This window comes from Rana temporaria, chromosome 4 (genome assembly GCF_905171775.1).
Source record: "Rana temporaria chromosome 4, aRanTem1.1, whole genome shotgun sequence".
Classification (NCBI taxonomy): Eukaryota; Metazoa; Chordata; class Amphibia; order Anura; family Ranidae; genus Rana; species Rana temporaria.
The window spans coordinates 437,498,845-437,519,443 of record NC_053492.1 but is presented as its reverse complement, the minus strand read 5'-3'; the positions used below and the strand labels follow the sequence as shown (position 1 = coordinate 437,519,443).

General features: G+C 43.9%; 2 protein-coding genes across 2 annotated transcripts in view; one reads left to right on the top strand and one right to left on the bottom strand.

Annotated features, from left to right (window-relative positions):
• Positions 1-16,574, bottom strand: part of INTS7 (integrator complex subunit 7) — a 94,166-nt gene extending 77,592 nt beyond the window's left edge. Inside the window, exons 1-7 of the mRNA XM_040351479.1 lie at positions 16,372-16,574; positions 12,793-12,922; positions 12,082-12,228; positions 9,847-9,984; positions 6,171-6,217; positions 3,072-3,271; positions 861-983 (exon numbers count right to left, since the gene is read on the bottom strand). Coding sequence (XP_040207413.1) covers positions 861-983; positions 3,072-3,271; positions 6,171-6,217; positions 9,847-9,984; positions 12,082-12,228; positions 12,793-12,922; positions 16,372-16,468 — 882 coding nt within the window. The 5' untranslated portion in view covers positions 16,469-16,574. The remainder of the gene's footprint in view (positions 1-860; positions 984-3,071; positions 3,272-6,170; positions 6,218-9,846; positions 9,985-12,081; positions 12,229-12,792; positions 12,923-16,371) is intronic.
• Positions 16,575-16,639: 65 nt separating this feature from the next.
• Positions 16,640-20,599, top strand: part of DTL (denticleless E3 ubiquitin protein ligase homolog) — a 51,574-nt gene continuing 47,614 nt past the window's right edge. The window contains exon 1 of the mRNA XM_040351480.1: positions 16,640-16,849. Within this exon, the coding sequence (XP_040207414.1) occupies positions 16,801-16,849 (49 nt within the window). The 5' untranslated portion in view covers positions 16,640-16,800. The remainder of the gene's footprint in view (positions 16,850-20,599) is intronic.

Sequence of the window (20,599 nt, the reverse complement as noted above, 5' to 3'; positions counted from 1 at the left end):
ATCCACGTAGAGCAACGGCATTAAACTTCATCATACCTCCTTTGTGGGCAGACTTAATACAATGTTAATCGAAGCTCATCCCTAAGTTTTAACGAGATGGTAAATTCCTCTCCTCTATTAGGTGATGTTACCATTTGGGTAATATCATTTTGTGGAAGTGCCCTTGATACGAAGGGTCAGTGGGGCTTCTGTATAGTAATCTCCACAAATTGCATTACTTAGTATACCTATTGCAACTGTTTCTCATAATCAGCAACATTTTGAGTTTTTTTTACGTTTTTGGCAGCCAAAATCACTATTGCCAGGTCATGGAAGAATTCCACAGTGTGCCTTTTCATACTAAGCAAAACTTATATGGTTTATGGTACACAAACAAATTGCTAATATTGTGAAAGACACCAAGAAGCAGTTTGAGGTGTTCTGGGATTCCTGGGCCCAATATGTGATTGCTTCACGCTTCATTTGAGGCTTTCCTGTAGTTTTTACTTTCCCCTTACCTTCTTTCTTCACTTTCATCATATCTTTAGGTTTATTATCTCTGCGATAGATTATTTTGTTGTAAAGAACAGCGGTTAGTGAAAATATTCTGTAGCTAAACCGTATCACTGGTCTCATGCCTGTTGTACATGGTAGTTTTCTTTTATTATGATTTATGGATGACTACAAGTTCTTCAGTATCTAAAATACTATAGTATTGCCCTGCTAAGCTGCATCAGTACATTGTCACATGGTGCTGCAAATATTCTTTACGTTTTTACCTGAAATATCAATAAAAAGATTGAACATAAAAGAGTAACAGACATGTTTCACCGGGGCTGCTTCTGATTTCACCAATAAATAAATAAAATAGGATTACACACCTGAACATTGTCTCTGCTCCAGGTATGAGGGGTTTTGTTGGCAAGAAATTTCAGGTCTTGAATAGCAAGTCTCTTCACAGCTTTTCTGGGGTCATTTTTCAGGTACTGCAGCAAAAGCTGAATCTATATAAATATAGCAGAATTAAGCTGTGGTGATAAGGGAAAATGTAGGGGCAACACAAGCATTGGCAAATGTTTAATCAAGCTCCACTTTGATACACATATAAATGAAGATGCTTATGCATCTAAAAGGCCACAGCATAAATATGCATAGGAAAAAGATATGCAAAACATCCCTTTATTTTAAAACAAAATTGTAAATAAAAAATACAGAAATTAGGTCGCCATTGCTTCTGTAAAATGTTAGCTTTAATGCTGATCCCCCAACATTAATATTTTGAGTTCTATACCCGTAACAAGAACATGGAGGAGACAGAGGATGGGTCACTAAAAGCAAAGTACTGATTAGAAAATCAGGGTGACAGGATTTTCTAAAGGAAATATTAATGTCAGTCTTGGTATTTTCTCAGGACTGGCTCATGACTCAATGAAGAATCAACTATCAGTCACAGTTCTTCTGCTGGTGTTGCAGTATCTCCTCCAAATAAATTGGAGTATCTGTGGAGTCTAGAATGTAACAAAGTGAGAGAAAGCGTGTCAGAGAGGGAGGGAGTAAGAGTGAGAGCAAGAGTGAGCATTAGAGAGCGAAGAAGAAAGAAAGGGTAAGGGAGACAGGGTAAGGGAGACAGGGTAAGGGAGACAGGGTAAGGGAGACAGGGTAAGGGAGACAGGGTAAGGGAGACAGGGTAAGGGAGACAGGGTAAGGGAGACAGGGTAAGGGAGACAGGGTAAGGGAGACAGGGTAAGGGAGACAGGGTAAGGGAGACAGGGTAAGGGAGACAGGGTAAGGGAGACAGGGTAAGGGAGACAGGGTAAGGGAGACAGGGTAAGGGAGGCAGGGTAAGGGAGGCAGGGTAAGGGAGGCAGGGTAAGGGAGACATGGTAAGGGAGGCAGGGTAAGGGAGACAGGGTAAGGGAGACAGGGTAAGGGAGACAGGGTAAGGGAGACAGGGTAAGGGAGACAGGGTAAGGGAGACAGGGTAAGGGAGACAGGGTAAGGGAGAGTAACGGTGAGTGGGAGAGTAGGAAAGCGTGAGTAAGTGAGAGTTATGAATATTTTAGATGTTAAAGTGCTTAGTGAATTACTTTACGTTAAATCACAGGAGTAACATTCTGTTACCTACTATTAGTTCTACCCTTAAAGCTTATCTCCAGGTTTCCTGTGACTTTAAGGCCTCATGCACACAGGGCGTTAAAATAAAAATGAGCTGCAATGCCAGTACCGGCACCAGGAAAAAGGAGCTGTAAAAACACGCTTTTAGAAGTGTTTTGCGTTAGTGTTAATGCGCGTTTAGCTGCATTAGCATTTAGCAGTGTTTCTCTGCTCTCTTCTATTTTTCACTGCCAAATCTAATTACTACAGCTTAAAAACAATTAGCACAGCTTAATGCTGTAGGCGTTTTTACAGCTGTAACGCTGCTGCTCTAGAACACGCAGGCTCTGGGTTGTTTTCACAGCTTAAAAACGCCTATGCAACTTACAGCTCCTAAAAGCCTATGTGTTCATGGACACATATAATAACATGGAGAGGCGCTTTTAAGCTGTAAAAAAAATTAAAGAAAGCCTGACGCTCCTAAAAGCGGCAGGAAAAATGCCCTTTGTGCATGAGGCCTAAAATAGTTTGTTGGATCAAGCTGGTCACAACAAGCCATTTCCTTCGCTAAGTGCTGCACTGGCTCTTAGCACTGTATCAGCCATTAATAGGCAGCTTTGTATTCTGTGAATGAATACAAAGTCTCCTCTTATTGGCTGAATTGGAGAACGTGGCTTCATTGGCCCGCCTCTCCGCCTGAGTCAATCAGAGGAAACTTTGTATTCTTTCACAAAATACAAAACTGGCTACGAATGGCTGAGCGCCGCTAAGATAGTCTCTTGTTTTGTTCCAGGTGCGAGATGGGAAGCCTCTGTCTGAAGCTGAAGCTACATACAGTTCACACTGTGCTTGCAGCCAGTGCAGCACTTAGTGAAGGAAATAGCATTTTTGGGCCAGCTTGGTCCAAACAAACTATTTAAAGTCACAGGAAACCTGGAGATCATCTTTAAAATATCAGTAAAACCATCAATAAAAGAATAACATGTAAATCAATATACCTGTTTTGGAATGTCAACCAGCGAAGAAGCAGCCAATAGGGTAAAGGTGTGCAGAGTGACAATCACCATCTTTGTCGATGGATATGATGTCACCAACTGCTGTAGAAGCTGACGGCTGTTGGAGGCCAAAATGGCATCATGGTGCATGTGCTGCAGTATTGGGATGAGTTTAAGCTTCAAGTCCACCGGGGTAGCCAAACCTGCAAGAAGTATAGACAGACATGACATGTGAGATTATAGGATATCTACAGCTTAGCAGACTTTCCTTAAAGAAAATGTCTAAAAAAAATAAAAAAATCACTGTGTGTCAGGAAAATGCTCTTGAAAAATATCGGGGTAGATTTGGGTCGTGGCTGGACTTAACCATGCCCTGAAAGAACAATACTAAGAGCTATTTGTGTTCAAAATAAGGTATCCTGTCCCTCCCCCCCCCCGAAAGGTGCCAATTGTGGCACTGGAAGGGGGGGGGGGGAATCCGATAAGCGGAAGTTCCACTTTAGGGTGGAGCGCTGATTTAACAAGGAGCCTCCTTTCCCTGTGCTCTGCTTTACAAGAATTTTTTTTTTTTTTATCACTTCAAGTAGTATAAGCAAACTGACCTACAGTGCATCTGGAAAGTATTCACAGAGCTTTACTTTTTCCTAAATGGATTAAAGGGGTTGTAAACCCTCGTGTTTTTTGACCTTAATGCATCCTATGATACTTAATGGAGCTTGAGAGGTTCTGCAATGAAGAATGGGAGAAACTGCCCAAAAATAGGTGTGCCAAGCTTGTAGCATCATACTCAGAAAGATTTGAGGCTGTAATTGGTCCCAAAGATGCTCCAAGAAAGTATTGAGCAAAGGCTGTGAATACTTATGTACATGCGATAGTTTTTTTTGTTTTTTAATACATTTGCAAAGATTTCAAATCAAACTTTTTCCACGTTGTCACTATGGAGTATTGTTTGTAGAATTTTGAGGAAGATAATGAATTTAAACCATAAGGGAATAAGGCTGTAAAATAACAAAATGTAGAAAAAGTGAAGCGCTGTGAATACTTTCAGGACGCACTGTATTATTAGCCTCCAGCAGTTGCTGTAAAGCACAGCTCAGACACGAAAAGGAAGAAACAGCACAGGGGGTCAGCCAGGGATCATGTGCTAGCAAGGGATATGCTAATAGGAGAGAGCTGATGGATGAGCTCACCATTTTGCTGCTTCTCCTTTCACTATCCAGTCACAAGCTGGGCAAAGACAAGACCTGTAACACTGCTCTACTAGACAGGGCTGTGCGCCATATCTGTGTTAATAGCACATGAATACACAGAAATACATTGGCAAGTAAAACAGCTCTTAAATACACAATATACAGTTGTATTCAAAATTATTCAACCCCCACCGAAATTGATTGTTTTGGCCAGTTTGACATTGATTTTGATCATTCAGTCATCCTGCTTACAATTAAATCAAAGAGGCACGTGTAGGTCAGACAAATATAACATAACATTTATAATGAAATAACTACAAATGTCTTTTCTGTGCTCACATCATTATCAGTTTTATTCAACCCCCAAGTGACATTCAATCTTCGTACTTAGTACAACATCCTTTTACAGTTCTAACAGCTTTTAAACATGAAGCATAGCTTGACACAAGTGTCTTGCAGCGATCTACGGGTATCTTCGGCCATTCGTCATGGGCAAAAGCCTCCAGTTCAGTCACATTCTTAGGCTTGCGCACTGCAACTGCTTTCTTTAATTCCCACCAGAGGTTCTCAATCGGATTTAAGTCTGGTGACTGCGATGGCCACTCCAAAATGTTCCAGCATTTAATCTGCAACCATGCTCTAGTGAACTTTGAGGTATGCTTGGGATCATTGTCCTGTTGAAAGGTCCAACGTCTCCCAAGCCTCAGGTTTGTGACGGACTGAATCACATTGTCATCCAATATCTCCTGGTACTGAAGAGAATTCATGGTACCTTGCACACGCTGAAGCTTCCCTGTACCTGCAGAAGCAAAACAGCCCCAAAGCATGATTGACCCCCGCCATGCTTCACAGTAGGCAAGGTGTTCTTTTCATCATAGGCCTTGTTCTTCCTCCTCCAAACATAGCGTTGATCCATGGGCCCAAACAGTTCTAATTTTGTTTCATCAGTCCACAGAACACAATCCCAAAACGTCTGTGGTTTGTCCACATGATTTTTGGCATACTGCAGTCGACTCTTCTTATTCTTTGGAGACAGCAAGGGGGTGCGCCTGGGAGTCCTGGCATGGAGGCCTTCATTACTCAGTGTGCGCCGTATTGTCTGAGCAGAAACTTCAGTACCCACATCTGACAAATCTTTTCTCAGTTGCTCAGCAGTCACACGAGGACTTTTCTCCACTCTACGCTTCAGGTAGCGCTCAGCAGTCAAAGTCAGCATCTTCTTTCTGCCACGACCAGGTAGCGTTTGAACAGTGCCCTTTGCCTTGAATTTGCGAATAATGCTTCCTATGGTGTCTCTTGGTATGTTTATCATCTTTGCAATCTTCTTATAGCCATTGCCCTTCCTGTGAAGAGTAATCACCTCTTCTCTTGTCTTCCTGGACCATTCTCTTGACTTCCCCATGTTTGTAACCACACCAGTAAATGTCTAAAAGGAGCTGAGTATCACAGTCATTTTAAAGCTGCCTAATTGGTGCTTATTAGACTTTATTGCTGCTCCCTGACATCCACAGGTGTTTTCAATACCTGATTGAAAACACTTCAATGAACCTCTGTTCTTCAGAGTGGTAGTCTTTAAGGGGTTGAATAATTGTGTAAATGAAGAATTCACAAAATAAACATTTACTACTGTATTACAAAACCAATTGATGTCATTTTAGTTGCATATGGTTCTTTAAGAAGTCCTTGTAGGATTTCATTCTGAATACAATTACAAATGTACACTAAATTCCCTAAAACCCTTTACAGAATTGGGGGGTTGAATAATTTTGAACACAACTGTATATAACTGCTTACATCTTGAGGACATCTTGATGGAGCAAATTAATGATTTTTCAAATAGAAAAAATAAATAAAATAACTCAGCAAGCTAAAACCAGTTAGAGATAAAAGAGAAAGAAAAACATGAACAAACCTTGAATCATTTCACCAATTTTATTGCAGATTCCAGCAGCAAAATCTCTACAAGAAGGTAACAATATTGATTACTAAACAGCAGATTATGCAGCGCAAGTTACACCATTTATACACAACGTGCTGGCTTCCCTGTTCTGACATAAAACACCCCACTACCTGTTCTAGCCCCGCCACCCTCTTTCTAAAACACTTACCGTCACCAATCCAATAATGTACCGCTTGCAGCACCGATCCTTTCATTACCTTGTCTTACAGGAGACACTGATAGTCTCCCGCTGCTGTCAGTCAAACTCTTGATGAGGGAGCAGGGGTGTGGTTTACCAACACTGAGTGTCTATAGACACACACCAGTGCCCCCATTGCACACATCTTGCTATGGTGACAAACAGAGGAATAAGGAGTGGACAGAAGCAGCAAGGGACTGCCAAAAAGGAGGTAGGGGACAGCACTGACATATCGTTGCACAGAGCAGGCAAGTATAACATATTTTTTATTTAGGCAAAGAAAAAAAAAAAAACCTTTTATGAAGACTTGGTAAACTACTAAACTGCATAAGCGGTCATGTCACATGTATAATAATGACCACTGGTAAACCAAATGGGTCCCTTCAACAATCTTCATCCTCCTATACTTTAAAAAAATAAAAATAAAACAAGCCAAGATCGTAAAAAAATTTCCGCAGGTGACACTTTAAAGTGGTATTAAACCCAAAAGCAAACATTTGTCATACTGGAATTTATATATTGATGGCTGCATTTATTGTTTCATGGCTTTCTTTGTTTTTTTTTTCAAATCGGCACCACAAAGTCAGAGTTGCACAGATCTGATCGGTTCCGTTACCGACAATGCCAAGCCAAGCCAGCTACAGTCTTTAAATTCAGAAGAGTTTGATAAAAAAACAGTTTCAAGTCATGTAACTGGACTCCCACACAGATGGTATTTACTCGGTCACTATATGTATATATGAGAGCATGTACATACACATACATGGGTGTATAAGTACATACAGCGGGTAAAATAAGCATTGATCACGTCAATTTTTCTGGGTGAATATATTTCTAAAGGTGCCATTTTACATTACATTTTTACCACACGTTGGTAACAACTCATGCAATCTGTACATACAAAGAAACCAAAACAAATAAAGTTCAGTTCTGTGTCATAAAATGTAATGACACAGGGAAAAAGTATTGAACTCGCTAACTGAAATGTATTCAATACTTCATACAAAATCCTTTGTTGGTAATGACCGCTTCAAGACTCCTCCTGTATGGAGAAACTAGTCGCATTCATTGCTCAGGGGCTGATTTTCGCCCATTCTTCCACAAAAACAGTTCTGTGGGCCTCTTCTATGAACTCTGATCTTTAGTTCTTTTCATAGATTTTCTATTGGGTTCAAGTCAGGTGGGCTATTCTAGCACTTTTTTTTCTTTCTTTGAAACCAAGTGAGTTTCCTTGGCTTTGTGTTTGGGATCATTGTCTTGCTGTCCTCCCTCGTTTATCTTCATCATCCTGGTAGATGGCAGAAGATATCAAGAATGCCTTTGTACATTTTTCCATTCATCCTTTCTGCAATATGAAGTTTGCCAGCACTGTATGCTGAAAAGACAGCCCCACAGCATGATGTTCCCACCTCCAAATTTCACTGTTGGTATTGGGGCATTTTTGGGGTGATGTGCCATTTGACCGCCAAACATGGTGTGTATTATGGCATCCATAGAGTTAAATTTTGGTCTCATCTGACCAGACTATATTCTCCCTGTATTTCACAGGCTTGTCTAAATGTTGTGCAGCTAATTTTCAAGGGGCTGTAAAGTTTTTTTTTTTCTAACTAGGTTTCTTTAAGCTTGTGCATTGTTGGTTCACTTACCTTTTCCTTCAATTTCCTTCTAAATGTTTTTTTTCTTTGTCTGAATTTCTCACTTCCTGTTCCTCCTCAGTATGCTTGCCCCCATCATCCGAGCCGTTCTGGCTGGGGGTTAGTCAGCGTGCTCGCCCCCTCCCTTGGGACTACATCCCTGTGGGGAGACACTGTGTTTCTTCAGCAATGGAGTCTTGCGTGGTGAGCGTGTATACAGGCCATGGTGGTTGAGTGCACTACTTATTGTTTTCTTTGAAAACAATTGTACCTGCTAATTCCAGGTCCTTGGTCCTTGGACAACTCTTCTGATAATTATTTTCACCCCTCTGTCAGAAATCTTGCGAGGAGCACCTAGTCATGGTTGATTTATGGTGAAATTATGTTCTTTCCACTTCCGGATTATGGCCCCAACAGTGCTCGCTGGAACTTTCAGAAGTTTAGAAATCGTTCTGTAACCAAAGCCATCAGTATGTTTTGTAACAATACTATTGAAAAGGTCTCTTTGCCTTTACCTATCAGGAGAGGTTTCTTGTATGACACCTTGGTAGAGAGACACCTTTTTATAGGTCATCAGTTGGGACTGAAACAAACGATTTTAATTTGCACTGACAAGGGACAGGATTGATTTCCAAGTACTGGTGTCTTGGCTTTCCATGCCTTTTTACACCTCCCTTTCTTCATGCGTTCAATACTTTTTCCCTGTGTCATTCTATTTCATTACACATATCTTCATTTCTGAAATTATTTATTTGTTTTGGTGTCTTTGTATGTATGGGATTGTTTACCAACACGTTGTGAAAATTTCATGACAATAGCACCTTTAGAAATATATTTACCTAGCAAAATGGTGACGTGTTCGATACTTATTTTACCTGCTGTACTTATACTGTATACTCATACTTAGCATGAAGATGCAGTCTTCAAATGGCAACAAGTTTCTTTTCATAGCACTATGCCTTGTTTGCCTTGAGAGTAAATATCATGACATGATTTACGGAACTTGTAAGTTATAAGAATATGGACTGTAAAAATCACAATTATTCAAATCAAAAACAAAAAAAAAGCCTTAGCGAACATTTTAATGGGTTCTCCTGGTCTAGAAAAAAAAAAAAGATTTCCTTTCACCTAGGGGAGATTTTCCTTAATATCCTGTTCTGTCTCCTGTACAGGAATTAAGAGAGAAACTCCCCAAAAGTGGACACTGACACCAATTAAATACCTGGAAGATGTTCTAACTTATTCCCACCTTCTTTAACAGTAGTAAAAGTTTTCAAATTTTTCTAAATTTTACTATGAACCTATGTTGAAACAAAGCAAACGCCACAGTTTAGAGCATGTTACACCCATATAGCGTGTAACAGGCAACATGGTGCCAAGCTGATCATCCCACCGACAAACAAATTCCCTCTGACAGGATGGCGGGGGGGGGGGGTTATGGGTTCGCCCAACTGGAGGCAGCTGTCGGTATTGAATTTTGTGCAGGTGTGTGTGGCTCTTCGCACAGAGCTGCGTCGTTCCTTCACAGGGAAATTTTAATAAAAAAACGCCACAATGGCAGACAGACTTGTAGTTATCAAGAGAACACAAGTGCAATGTTTACTGCACTCATAGTCCATTGGCACTTCCTCCAGCTCTCTAACAGATCATCGGGTCAGAATATATTGAAGACAACGGCTGCCAGGTGACTAGTTTTTTAAGATGTCAACGATGGCAGCTGTCATATTTCTTTAAGCAAAAGAATCTTTTAGCATAAACTAATGTTGAGATTTATGTAAAAGTCTTCTTTAATACAGAACAACAAATGAACACTTACTTTGACTGTGCAGAAAAATTGGCGGCAGCAAATATTGCAGCCTCCACCTCCACATTATCGTGTGAATCCAAACTCTGACGTATACTGTGATGAGCGTTCTTTCGGTCGGGAATTATGGAAGCCAGACTACCCAGCATCCTGATACAAATAAAGAAGAGAACATGTATAATTTATACATTTATATTAAAAGTAGTAGTGCAGGAAGTAAAAAATAAATACATACATACTCATCTTTTTTTTTTTAATCAGTAAAATGGTTTATTGTGCCAAAAATATAAGTACGGTACAGAAATATATGTCGGCATACATGAAAGTCACAAAATAATATTGTTACAAAAAGAATTGTACTTTACGCATTTGAACAGAGGAGAGGCACCAGGAGGTTACCGAAACCAAATTCCGTCATTAAAGGAGTTTGAACTGTGCCGGGCAGGTGAGAAACCGCCTCTCCCCCCAACACTAACAACATACTCATCTTAATGGCTGCAGCATCAGTCCGATGCTGCAGCTGTCCCCAGCCCACTCTAAGCCTGAGAACTGGTCGATAATGAGACAGCTGTTCATCACTGCTCTCTGCTCTGCCCTCCAGCGCTCACTGGAGTGCCAGGCAATGGAGGGGATGTGAGCAGCTGGCTCAGGCTCTCAGCGTTTTGCTGAGCCGCTATTATTGTCTGGATACTTCCAGAGATTGGAGCAGCCCTGTGATGTCAGCCGACAGAAGACTTTAGCCCACTGTTGTTGTTGGCTGATTCTGGGTCACAGGACTTCAAAAATAAGTGCAAACGCTTTGGCCATACTTCTCTTTAGTAAAAAAAAAAAGAAAAAAAAATGGAAATAACAGAATAGAAATGGCAGAATGAGAGGTCAGCAACTGCAGCTTTCTTTAAAGGTGAATGAATTATGGTTGCACCTATATCACATTTTTATCGGCGAGTACGAATACAGATACTTTCGGTCAAGTATTCGCCGGGACCAATACATTTGCGGTGCGATCTGAGCGCATATAAAATGAATGGGCTCAAAATTGCACTGCAAAAAAAATCGCAATTGATTTGAACAGGAATGTGGTGCAATTCCTGTCCAAAAACGCATGCCATTTCCCCACCGCTCCTGTGTGAACCCAGCCTGAAGTCACTATGACAAGCCTGGGTTCACACAGGAGCGGTGCAGGAAACTGCACAAGATTTGCACAGGAATCACACCGCATTCCTGTTCAAATCGCATGCAATTCTTTGCAGTGCGATTTGAGCCCCTTCATTTTGTATGGGCTCAAATCGCACGGCAAGGGTATCGAAGCAATTGTGAAAATACTCGGTATCGGCACTGATACTGGTATCGGTGCAACCCTAGAATGAACCAGTCGGGATTCTATCAGTGTACTATATGGCTACTTCCCCATAAAGACTGAAAGAAGTTTGTAAGCTTGCAATGCCTTCACTATAAAGGCCTAAAAATACCAACTAAAAAGTAGAGTGGCTGTATACCACATGACATCCTCAAAAATTGTTTTCCAGTGTACCCGTGGGCTTGAGAAACCAGTTTTACAGCATTATAATGTAGGCATGTTCTGGTGCTCACACTCATGCTTAGTTCACTTAGTGACCAAGCACCCGAAAATACTGCAACTCTGTATCGCGCAAACAGTGCCAAAGCTCTCATAGTCATGTTCCAGTTACCTTTTCCTGGTGCCTTTACCTTTCAATTGGCTATGGAGACAACCCATCACACTTTGCAGCCAATAGGGAATAAAGGGAAAGAAACCACAGCACAACCTTGAGATTTCTGGCACCTGCTTGTGTAACAAAACGGCTTTCTGGAGAATGAAGTGCACATGAACAAAGTGTTTGCAAGCATTTGGATGTGCATGTGTTCCGATACTCAGAACTCGGTCGAGGGGCAGGCAGGAATTGGTTGCCTTGGCAATTTAACAGAAGAGGGCACAAAAAGGTCAGGACCTGAAATCTACGTGGCTGATGTAGTTCCCAGCTAACATGGGGGGGGGGGTCCTTTACGCCATGGATACTAAAGGATCTTGTCCCAGCACTGATGATACTGCAGCCAGTTTGGTAGCTTCTTTTAGCAGGCCCACACATCTTTATTTTTTGCTATTAACCTAAAAAATGTACAGTTTGCCTTTAAAAAAAAAAAAAAAGTAGTAAAGTAGTCTTCCTCTGATATATGTAGCACTGGTTCTGAACCTGTATGAACAGAAAAACACAAGTTGTTCAAACTTACCGCAATGTAATTGCACGAGCCACTGGGTCATTGCTATGTATGACAGAGAAGATTCTCTTGACAAATTCATCCACATTGAGGATTTTCTCCAGGTGCTTCTCACTCTGCTGTGTCACTTTCAGTACACACAGTCGGAGAAAATTATTCCTGCATAAAGACACATGTGGTTCATTCAAGCAGAACTTTACTCTCTCAATGAGAATCAACAATTTTTATTATTTTTTGTTTTTAATAAAGATTGTATTGCTATATGTAAATAAGGCACATTAAACAAACAATATGCATGTCACAAAACTGGATACATATAAAACATATCTTACATCAGAAGCCACATACTTTAGACAGCATCACACAACTTGTAGTGTAAAATACAGTTGGACAAGGTACTCCTAGTATATATACAAAGCATATAAAATAACCCCCCCCCCCCCCCCCCCAAAAAAAACTGTGGCGGCCCGTCAATTAAAGGCACACGGGGGCCACCCCCTCTTTCACGCCACGCATAGCATATATCTATCCATGGCCGCCGTGGCCACCCTGTATATATGCGCCCAGGCCCTTTCAGGACACCAGGCACGTTAATTACAGCGGTGGGGTGTGTTTTTTTAAGCACCTGATTAAAAGGCTGGAACTCCGCTTTAATCATTCTCATGAAAATTCTACAAAATGATGAATAGCAGCTCATCTTACAGATGCTCAGAAGCCACTTACCCAACTCGGAACACATCAGCCAGCTTGAGAAAAGCAGAGTTGATGAGGATGGGGAACGGATACTTTTGAAACAGTCTTGGAAAACGGACGACGGCTTCACACTGCTCCCCGAGCTTCCCAGATCGCAACCCTAAAATACAGAACACATACAACACGCTGATAAAGTGTAAAATAACCTATTCATCTTCAACCACATATGTTTGTTTAACCACTTAAATACCAGGCACGTTTACCCATTGCTGCACAGGCGATTTTCATGCAACACTGCATCCCAATGAATTTTTTTTTTACACAAATAGAGCTTTCTTTTTGTGGTATTTAATCACGACTGGGATTTATTTATTTTTTTATAATTTTTTTAAATACCCCAAAAAAACGTGTTATTCCTTGTTTATTTTTCAAACAAATAATCTTTCTTCATAAATTTAGGCCAAAATGTATTCTACTACATTTCTTTGGTGAAAATAACCCAAATCAATGTACATTTGTCCTGTGACTTCAAGTCTGACTTTAAACTCCGGCAATACCAGCCACTTTGTGTTTGGTATGAATCTTTAGAGAAAACTCCACACCAATCTAAAAAATAAATAATAATAAAAAAAAAAGGCAATGCATAGGGCTCCCCCTCCAATACCATACATTCAGGTCTGGTATGGCTTTTAAGGGGAACACCCACAGCAAAAAAAATTGCATGGGGTTTCCCCCAAAATCCACACGATACCCTTATCTGAGCACGCATCCCGGCAGGTCAGGAAAGAGAATGGGGACGAGCTAGCACCCCCCACTGAACCATACCAGACCACATGCCCTCAACATAGGGGGGTGGGTGCTTTGGAAGGCAGAGGGGCCCTGCTCTGGGACAAGGGCCCCTTCCCAACAACCCTGGCCGATGGTTGTTGGGGTCTGCGTGTGCCTTTTTAGAATCTGGAAGCCCACTTTAACAAGAGGGCCCACAGATCCCGGCCCCCCAACCCTATGTGAATGAGTATGGGGTACATTGTGCCCCAACCTATTCACCTAAAAAAAGTGTCAAAAATAAAAACAGCGCACACATTTTTGATAAAGTAATTTATTAAACCAGCTCTAGCATATCTTCTCCTTCCGATTTCTCCTCCCTCCGGCGATGTCTTCATCCTCCGGTTCTCCCCCCACTGATGACATCTTCCTCTGGTTTGGTTCTTCTCCTTCTGCTGCCTGTTCTCCTCTCTCCACTGTCTTCTCCCTCTGTTCTTCCCCAGACGCTAACTCCTGCTGTAATGCTAAGGCCGCCGTGTTCCATTACTTATAGAGCCATGGGGCGGGGCCACCGGGTGAATTCACTCGGAGGCCCGCCCCTTGTGACAGCTTCACCCATCATGCCCCGGGCAGTGACGTCACAAGGGGACCACCATGTTGAGGGTATGTGGCCTGGTATGGTTCAGGCATGAAGGAGTTCCCCTTAAAATCCATACCAGACCAAAGGTCTTGGAGGAGGACTCTCTAGGCCGTTTTTATTTTTTTTATAATTTTGGCATGGGGTTCCCTTATAAGATCATTAGAGCACAAGTTGCATGCCAAGGTCGGATAAGTTGAAACGATGATCCGACTTCAAAGAGATTCAATGGGCTGAAGATAAATAAGATGGATCAAAGTCGGACCAAAGTAGTGCAGGAACCTTTTTTAAAATCGGATCGACTTGTGTCGGACTAGTTAAGATGGTTCTCATACGTAACCATTGATTTATACACGTCATGAGACTTGTGCTCCCAATGTTGGAGCGTTTGTCATACCGATGTGAACCCGGCCTTACGTGAAGATTATCCAGGTGATGCCAATTTCCAGTTGATGAGAGAAGTTTCTATTTAATGAATGTGATCAGAACACTGTGATTTATTTATGTTTCTTTAATGAGCTTTTTACTCTCTCAGGCTGGGTTCACACTGGTCCGACAAACGCTCCGACATTAGGAGCTCATGTCGCATGACGTGTGAAAATCAATGTTTCCCTATGGGAGCTGTCTTAACTGGTCCGACACAAGTCTGTCTGACTATGAAAATGCTCCCTGTACTACTTTGGTCCGACATTGATCCTACTTCAGCCCATTGAATATCATTGAAGTCGGATCAAAGTAGGATCCTAGTCCTTACGATCCGACTTTTGACATCTGACATGTGATTACAGCAGCAGTAAAAATAATTTATCTCACTCTGGGATTGTTTTGATTGGTCAAAGAACAAGTCAGACTATCACAAAGTCGGATCAAATTAGTATCCTGTTCATGAAAGTTGGATGGATGTAGGACAGGGTTCGACAAATTCCGGGCGCTAGGTCGCCGTTGCGCCTAGAATTATAGACCTGGCGCCCGGGGCAGCAGAGCTGGGGTATCCTGTGAGCATTGGCCGTGCCCCCCCCCCCCCACCTGCGATGGCCGCAGCTTTGCGGCCTATGCTTCCAAGGGGATTAGAGCAAGGCGAGCTCCTGGCCGGGATGGATGGATGAGATGAGAGAGCATAGTCATGGAGCCGCCGCCGTCAGCTGTGCGGGGTCGGGGATGATGATAGCAGAGAGCACAGATAGGCTGCGGGTGCTCCGCCTCCGGCCACCTCTCGCCCTGGGGATTGGGGAATTCCTCTGAGGAGGCGGTGACACCCGCTAGAGGGGTGACACCATCCCGTTTTTTTTTTTTTAGCTGACATGCCCAGCCTGCCATGTGCAATCCCAGCCTGCCCTGTACCACCCCAGCCTGCTCTGTACCACCCCAGCCTGCCCTGTACCACCCCAAACTTTCCCATGCCACCCCAACTTGCCCTGTGCCACCCTAACTTGCCCTGTACCACCCCAACCTGCCCTATGCAACCCTAACTTGCCCTATACCACCCCAAACTACCCTATATCACCCAAACATGCCCTATACCACCTTAACCTGTCCTATACCACCCCACTACAGCAACCTGCCACTATACCACTCTATACTACCCTAACCTGCCACTATACGGCCCTATACTATCATTTACAGGGGCTGGTTTGGGGTGCGCCCCGTGCGCTGCCTGCTTGGTGCTGGGCAGCCTAGACAGAGGGGGGGGTGACACCATGTTTTACCGCACCAGGTGACACCAACCCTAGTGACGCCACTGGTGAGGACTGTCTGTGTTGCCCTCTCTCTCTCTGAAGTGAGGACTGTCTGTGTTGTTCTCTCTCTCTGTGAAGTGAGGACTGTCTGTGTTGCCCTCTCTCTCTATGAAGTGAGGACTGTCTGTGTTGCCCTCTCTCTGTATGAAGTGAGGACTGCCTGTGTTGCCCTCTCTCTATGAAGTGAGTACTGTCTGTGTTGCCCTCTCTCTGTATGAAGTGAGTACTGTCTGCGTTGCCCTCTCTCTCTATGAAGTGAGTACTGTCTGTGTTGCCCTCTCTCTCTCTCTGTATGAAGTGAGGACGGTCTGTGTTGCCCTCTCTCTCTGAAGTGAGGACTGTCTGTGTTGCCCTCTCTCTCTGTATGAAGTGAGGACGGTCTGTGTTGCCCTCTCTCTCTGTATGAAGTGAGGACTGTCTGTGTTGTTCTCTCTCCTCCACCCACAGACCAGGCCTCATCCTCTCCTCTACCTTTATCCAGCTCCATCAGGGCGGAGTTGGCGTCCAGCTCCTGCTCCCCATGGCCGGCATCAGCCAGAAACGACCTTCCACCCCCGCCGGTCGCCATGGCTGTTCTATCCCTCCCGGGCTCTGCCCACACAATTCAATGCAGAACGGCTGTACGGATTAACATGGAAGCCGCCATGACAGTATCACAACGCATGCGCCATGCGGGCCGCTGCGCCCTGTCAGTACTGGGAGCAGCTTGTGATTGGCTAGCACGGTTTTGGCGCTCGCTTTCGTGCAGGTGCGCTGTGGTTGGAGGAGTCGCTGACCAATGTGCGGCGCGGCTGGCATTTCGCGGGAGAATTATTTGCAGGTTGGCCTTGTTTCGCGGGAGATTGTTGTGAGGAGAGAAGCGGACTGTACCGGTTCTTATCTAACGTCCGTACACCGATCATGTCTCTCTTCCAGAGTCTGCAGCACCGGGCCCTCTGGACGGACCGAGGTAAGTCTGAATGAAATTACCTCGAATGAATGAACGTGGGAGTCTAATAGAGCTGCCATGAGACTCTTCGTCTATGAGATAGTATGGTCACATGTTGTCTCCCACAGCAGCCAATTAGAATCCTTGTTTTATAAATAATTCTGATAGCGATTAAGTGCTTGGTTGCTCTGTGCAGCGTGAACTCAAATGACCAGAATGCTCGAAGCATTACTATATGCAAAACTTTTTCATTTTGTATAGAGCAAAGGAGTGTTGTATCTGCTGTCAGAATTGTTTATTTCGCCCTCAGTGCCCCATTACAGAGATTTCCCTTCACTTCCTGTTCCATGGCTAAACAGGAAGTGAGGAAATCCCTGGTAATTAAAGTGAAGTTCCACCCAAAAATGGAAGCTCTGCTTGTCGGCCTCCTCCCCCTTCAAGTGCCACATTTTGAGGGGGTAGGTTGCGGTTTTTGACAGGTACCCATCCTCCCTTCTGAGACCTTGCCGCGGCGACATCGCTCAGAAATTCGGCTCCCCTCTTCCTTCTCCTGATTTGCGCAGTAGGGAACCGGCTATTAAGCTGCAAGGCCTCGCTGCTGGTTACCCTTAGAAGCATCCGAGAGCCAATGTAACCAATTAGCTGGGAATGCCGGTGTCTTGTCACATTCGGCTACCCATCAGATTGCTCCGGAAGTGACGTTCTGTCACCGCCATCTTGCTACACCCCACACTCCTGCACAGTAATGATAGAGTGTGAAGGGGGCAAGCGGACATCTTGTTACACCCACCAGAGTTTTACATTTCACTGTTATTTTCAACACAAAACAGAGCTCATGTGCTTAAAGTGGAGGTTCACCCTTTAAAAAAAATTCTGACATCACACGGAGTCGCGCCATCCTACCGACAGATTTTTTTTCTCAGCACATACCTCTTAATCACGATTTTGACCTTACGGCGATCCCGCGGGACTGGGCGTTCCCAAGCACTGCCTGTGATTGACAGGCTTCCGAACGGCGCATACTGCGCGTCACAGGTTGCCGACAGAACCCGAACGTCGGTGCGCAGGCGCCGTATAGAGCCGCACCGACGTTCGGGTTTTTTTGGCAACCTGTGACGCGCAGTATGCGCCGTTCGGAGGCCTGTCAATCACAGGCAGTGCTTGGGAACGCCTAGTCCCGCGGGATCGCCGTGAGGTCAAAATCGTGATTAAGAGGTATGTGCTGAGAAAAAAAAAAAAAAACACCGGCATTCTGTCGGTAGGATGGCGCAGCTCCGTGTGATGTCAGAATTTTTTTTAAAGGGTGAACCGTCAACTTTAAATACAGTGTTTGGAAATCCGACGGACTGTTTACATGTTACATTTTTAAAGCAGCAGCAAACCTGCTAACCTTACATGGTTGCTAACGTGACAGAACACCTCTGATTTTCACATTTAACATGTAAACAGTCCGTCAGATTTCCAAACACTGTATTTAAAGTGGAGTTCCACCTAAAAATGGAACTTCCGCTTAACCCACTCCTCGCCCCCTTACATGCCACATTTGGCATGTAATTTTTTTGGGGGTGGGGGAGTGGGGGCTTAAGGAGAAGGGGACTTCCTGTCCCACTTCCTCCTTCCGCCGAGGGGCTGGAAAGGCGATTAGCTTAATCGCCTTTTCACAGTCCCTTCCTGTAGGCGAGCGCCTGTCCAATCGGACGGCGCCGCTCGCGCATGCGCAGTGGGTGCCCGGCCGTGAAGCCGAAAGCTGTCACTGCCGGGTGCCCACACTAAGAATGAAGACGCCGGCCGGCGAGGAGCGGAGCCCCGGCCGGCGCGTCGCTGGAGCTGTGGAGCAGGTAAGTGTCTGTTTATTAAAAGCCAGCAGCTACACTTTTTGTAGCTGCTGACTTTTAATAAACTTAAAAAAAAGATGGAAAACCCCTTTACGCTCTGTTTTGTGTTGAAAATAACTGAAATCTGAAACTCAGATGGGTGTAAGAAGATGTCCGCTTGCCCCCTTCTCATTCTATCATTACTGTGCAATGGTGTGGGGTGTAGCAAGATGGCGGCGACAGAACGTCACTTCTGGAGCAATCTGTGATGGGGAGCGTTATGTGACAATACACAGACATCGCTGGATCCAGGGACAGGTAAGTGTCCTAATAATAACCACTTCCCGCCCGGTCAATCACAAATTGACATCTGGGAAGTGGTTCTGTTATCCTGACTGGACGTCTATTGACGTCCAGCAGGATAACATACTGGGGCGCGCATCGTGACGTGTTAGTCTGACACGCCGCATCTCCGATCGTGATAAAAAGTCTGACGGAGGCTTCTTACCATGTGATCAGCTGTGACCAATCACAGCTGATCATCGCGTGAACCAGGAAGTGGCGGTAAACGGTGTTTCTCGGTTCACGCTGACAGGGAGAGCCTATCGGCAGCTCTCACTGTCAGAGGGGGGGGGGGGGGTCTGTGCTGATAATCAGTACATTGATTATTAGCACAGCCCCCTCCAATGTACCAATCACTTGCCAACCAGTGCCCCCATAATAGAGTATGACAGTGCCCATCAGTTCTACATATCGGTGCCCATCAGTTCTACATATTAGTGCCGCCTCATCGGTGCCCGTCAGTGAAGGGGAAAACAAAATTTTATGACAGAAACTTAAAAAAAAAATTCAAAAATTTGATAATTTTTTGCTAAACGAAAGGGGAAAAAAAACTGCAGAAGTTATCAAATGCCACCAAAAGAACGCTCTATTTGTGGGAAGAAAATGAATTTTTTTTTAGATTGGGTACAGTGTTGCATGACTGTGCAATTTTCATTCAAAGTAGGACAGCGCTGAAAATTGTCCTAGGCAGGAAGGGGCGTAAGTGCCTGGTATTGAAGTGATTTGAAAAGAAGCCTCAGGGGTAAAATAAATTAATATTGTAATGAAGGGTACCATCATCCTTGAGATCAAGATATAGGGTACTTGGGTCTAAGGTCCTCGAACCAAAGAGCCAAGAAGAGTAGAAAGGGGCCAATTAGGATTATTGTGGTACCAGTAAAGAGTTACAAAATAAAATAAAAATATAAAAAATTGATACATTTTATTATTAAGACATATATACAAAACAGTTACAGAGTAAAAATTGTGACAACCATCCAACAGCACCAAAACTGAGGTCCCCAGAGGGGGAAGACATTACGATGGGTTGACAGTTGTAACCGTGTCTTGAGACATCCTCGGCTTCCCGTGCCCCTATTGGTCACGCGCGCCCGCTGCGTCACTTGGCAGCCAGTGCACGTGCCCAGTGGCCGCGATGCCTCTGGGCACCTGTGATTGCCTGTCACACCGCTGGGACTTGGATCTGTGTGTAAACGCACATATCCACGCCCTGTCAGGTGAGAGGAGACTGATGTTGTGTTCCCAGAACAGAGGAACACCGAAAGGTGGCCTCTCCTTGCGAGTCCCCACAGTTAGAATCACTCCCTAGGCAGCACAATTAACCCCTCCATCGCCCCCTAGTGTTGACCCCTTCCCTGCCAGTGACATTTATACAGTAATCAGTGCATTTTTATAGCACTGATCGCTGTAAAAATGTGAATGGTCCCAAAATAGTGTCAAAGGTGTCCAATCAGATCGCTGCCATTACTAGTAGAAAAAAAATGATAAAAATGCTATAAATCTATTCCCAATTTTGTAGGCGCTATAACTTTTTGCGCAAAGGAGGGAGGGTCCTGGAACAGCTAGGTAAAAAGCCTTTAGAACCTATTTAAGCCGGCCTTGAAAGTCGGCTGCT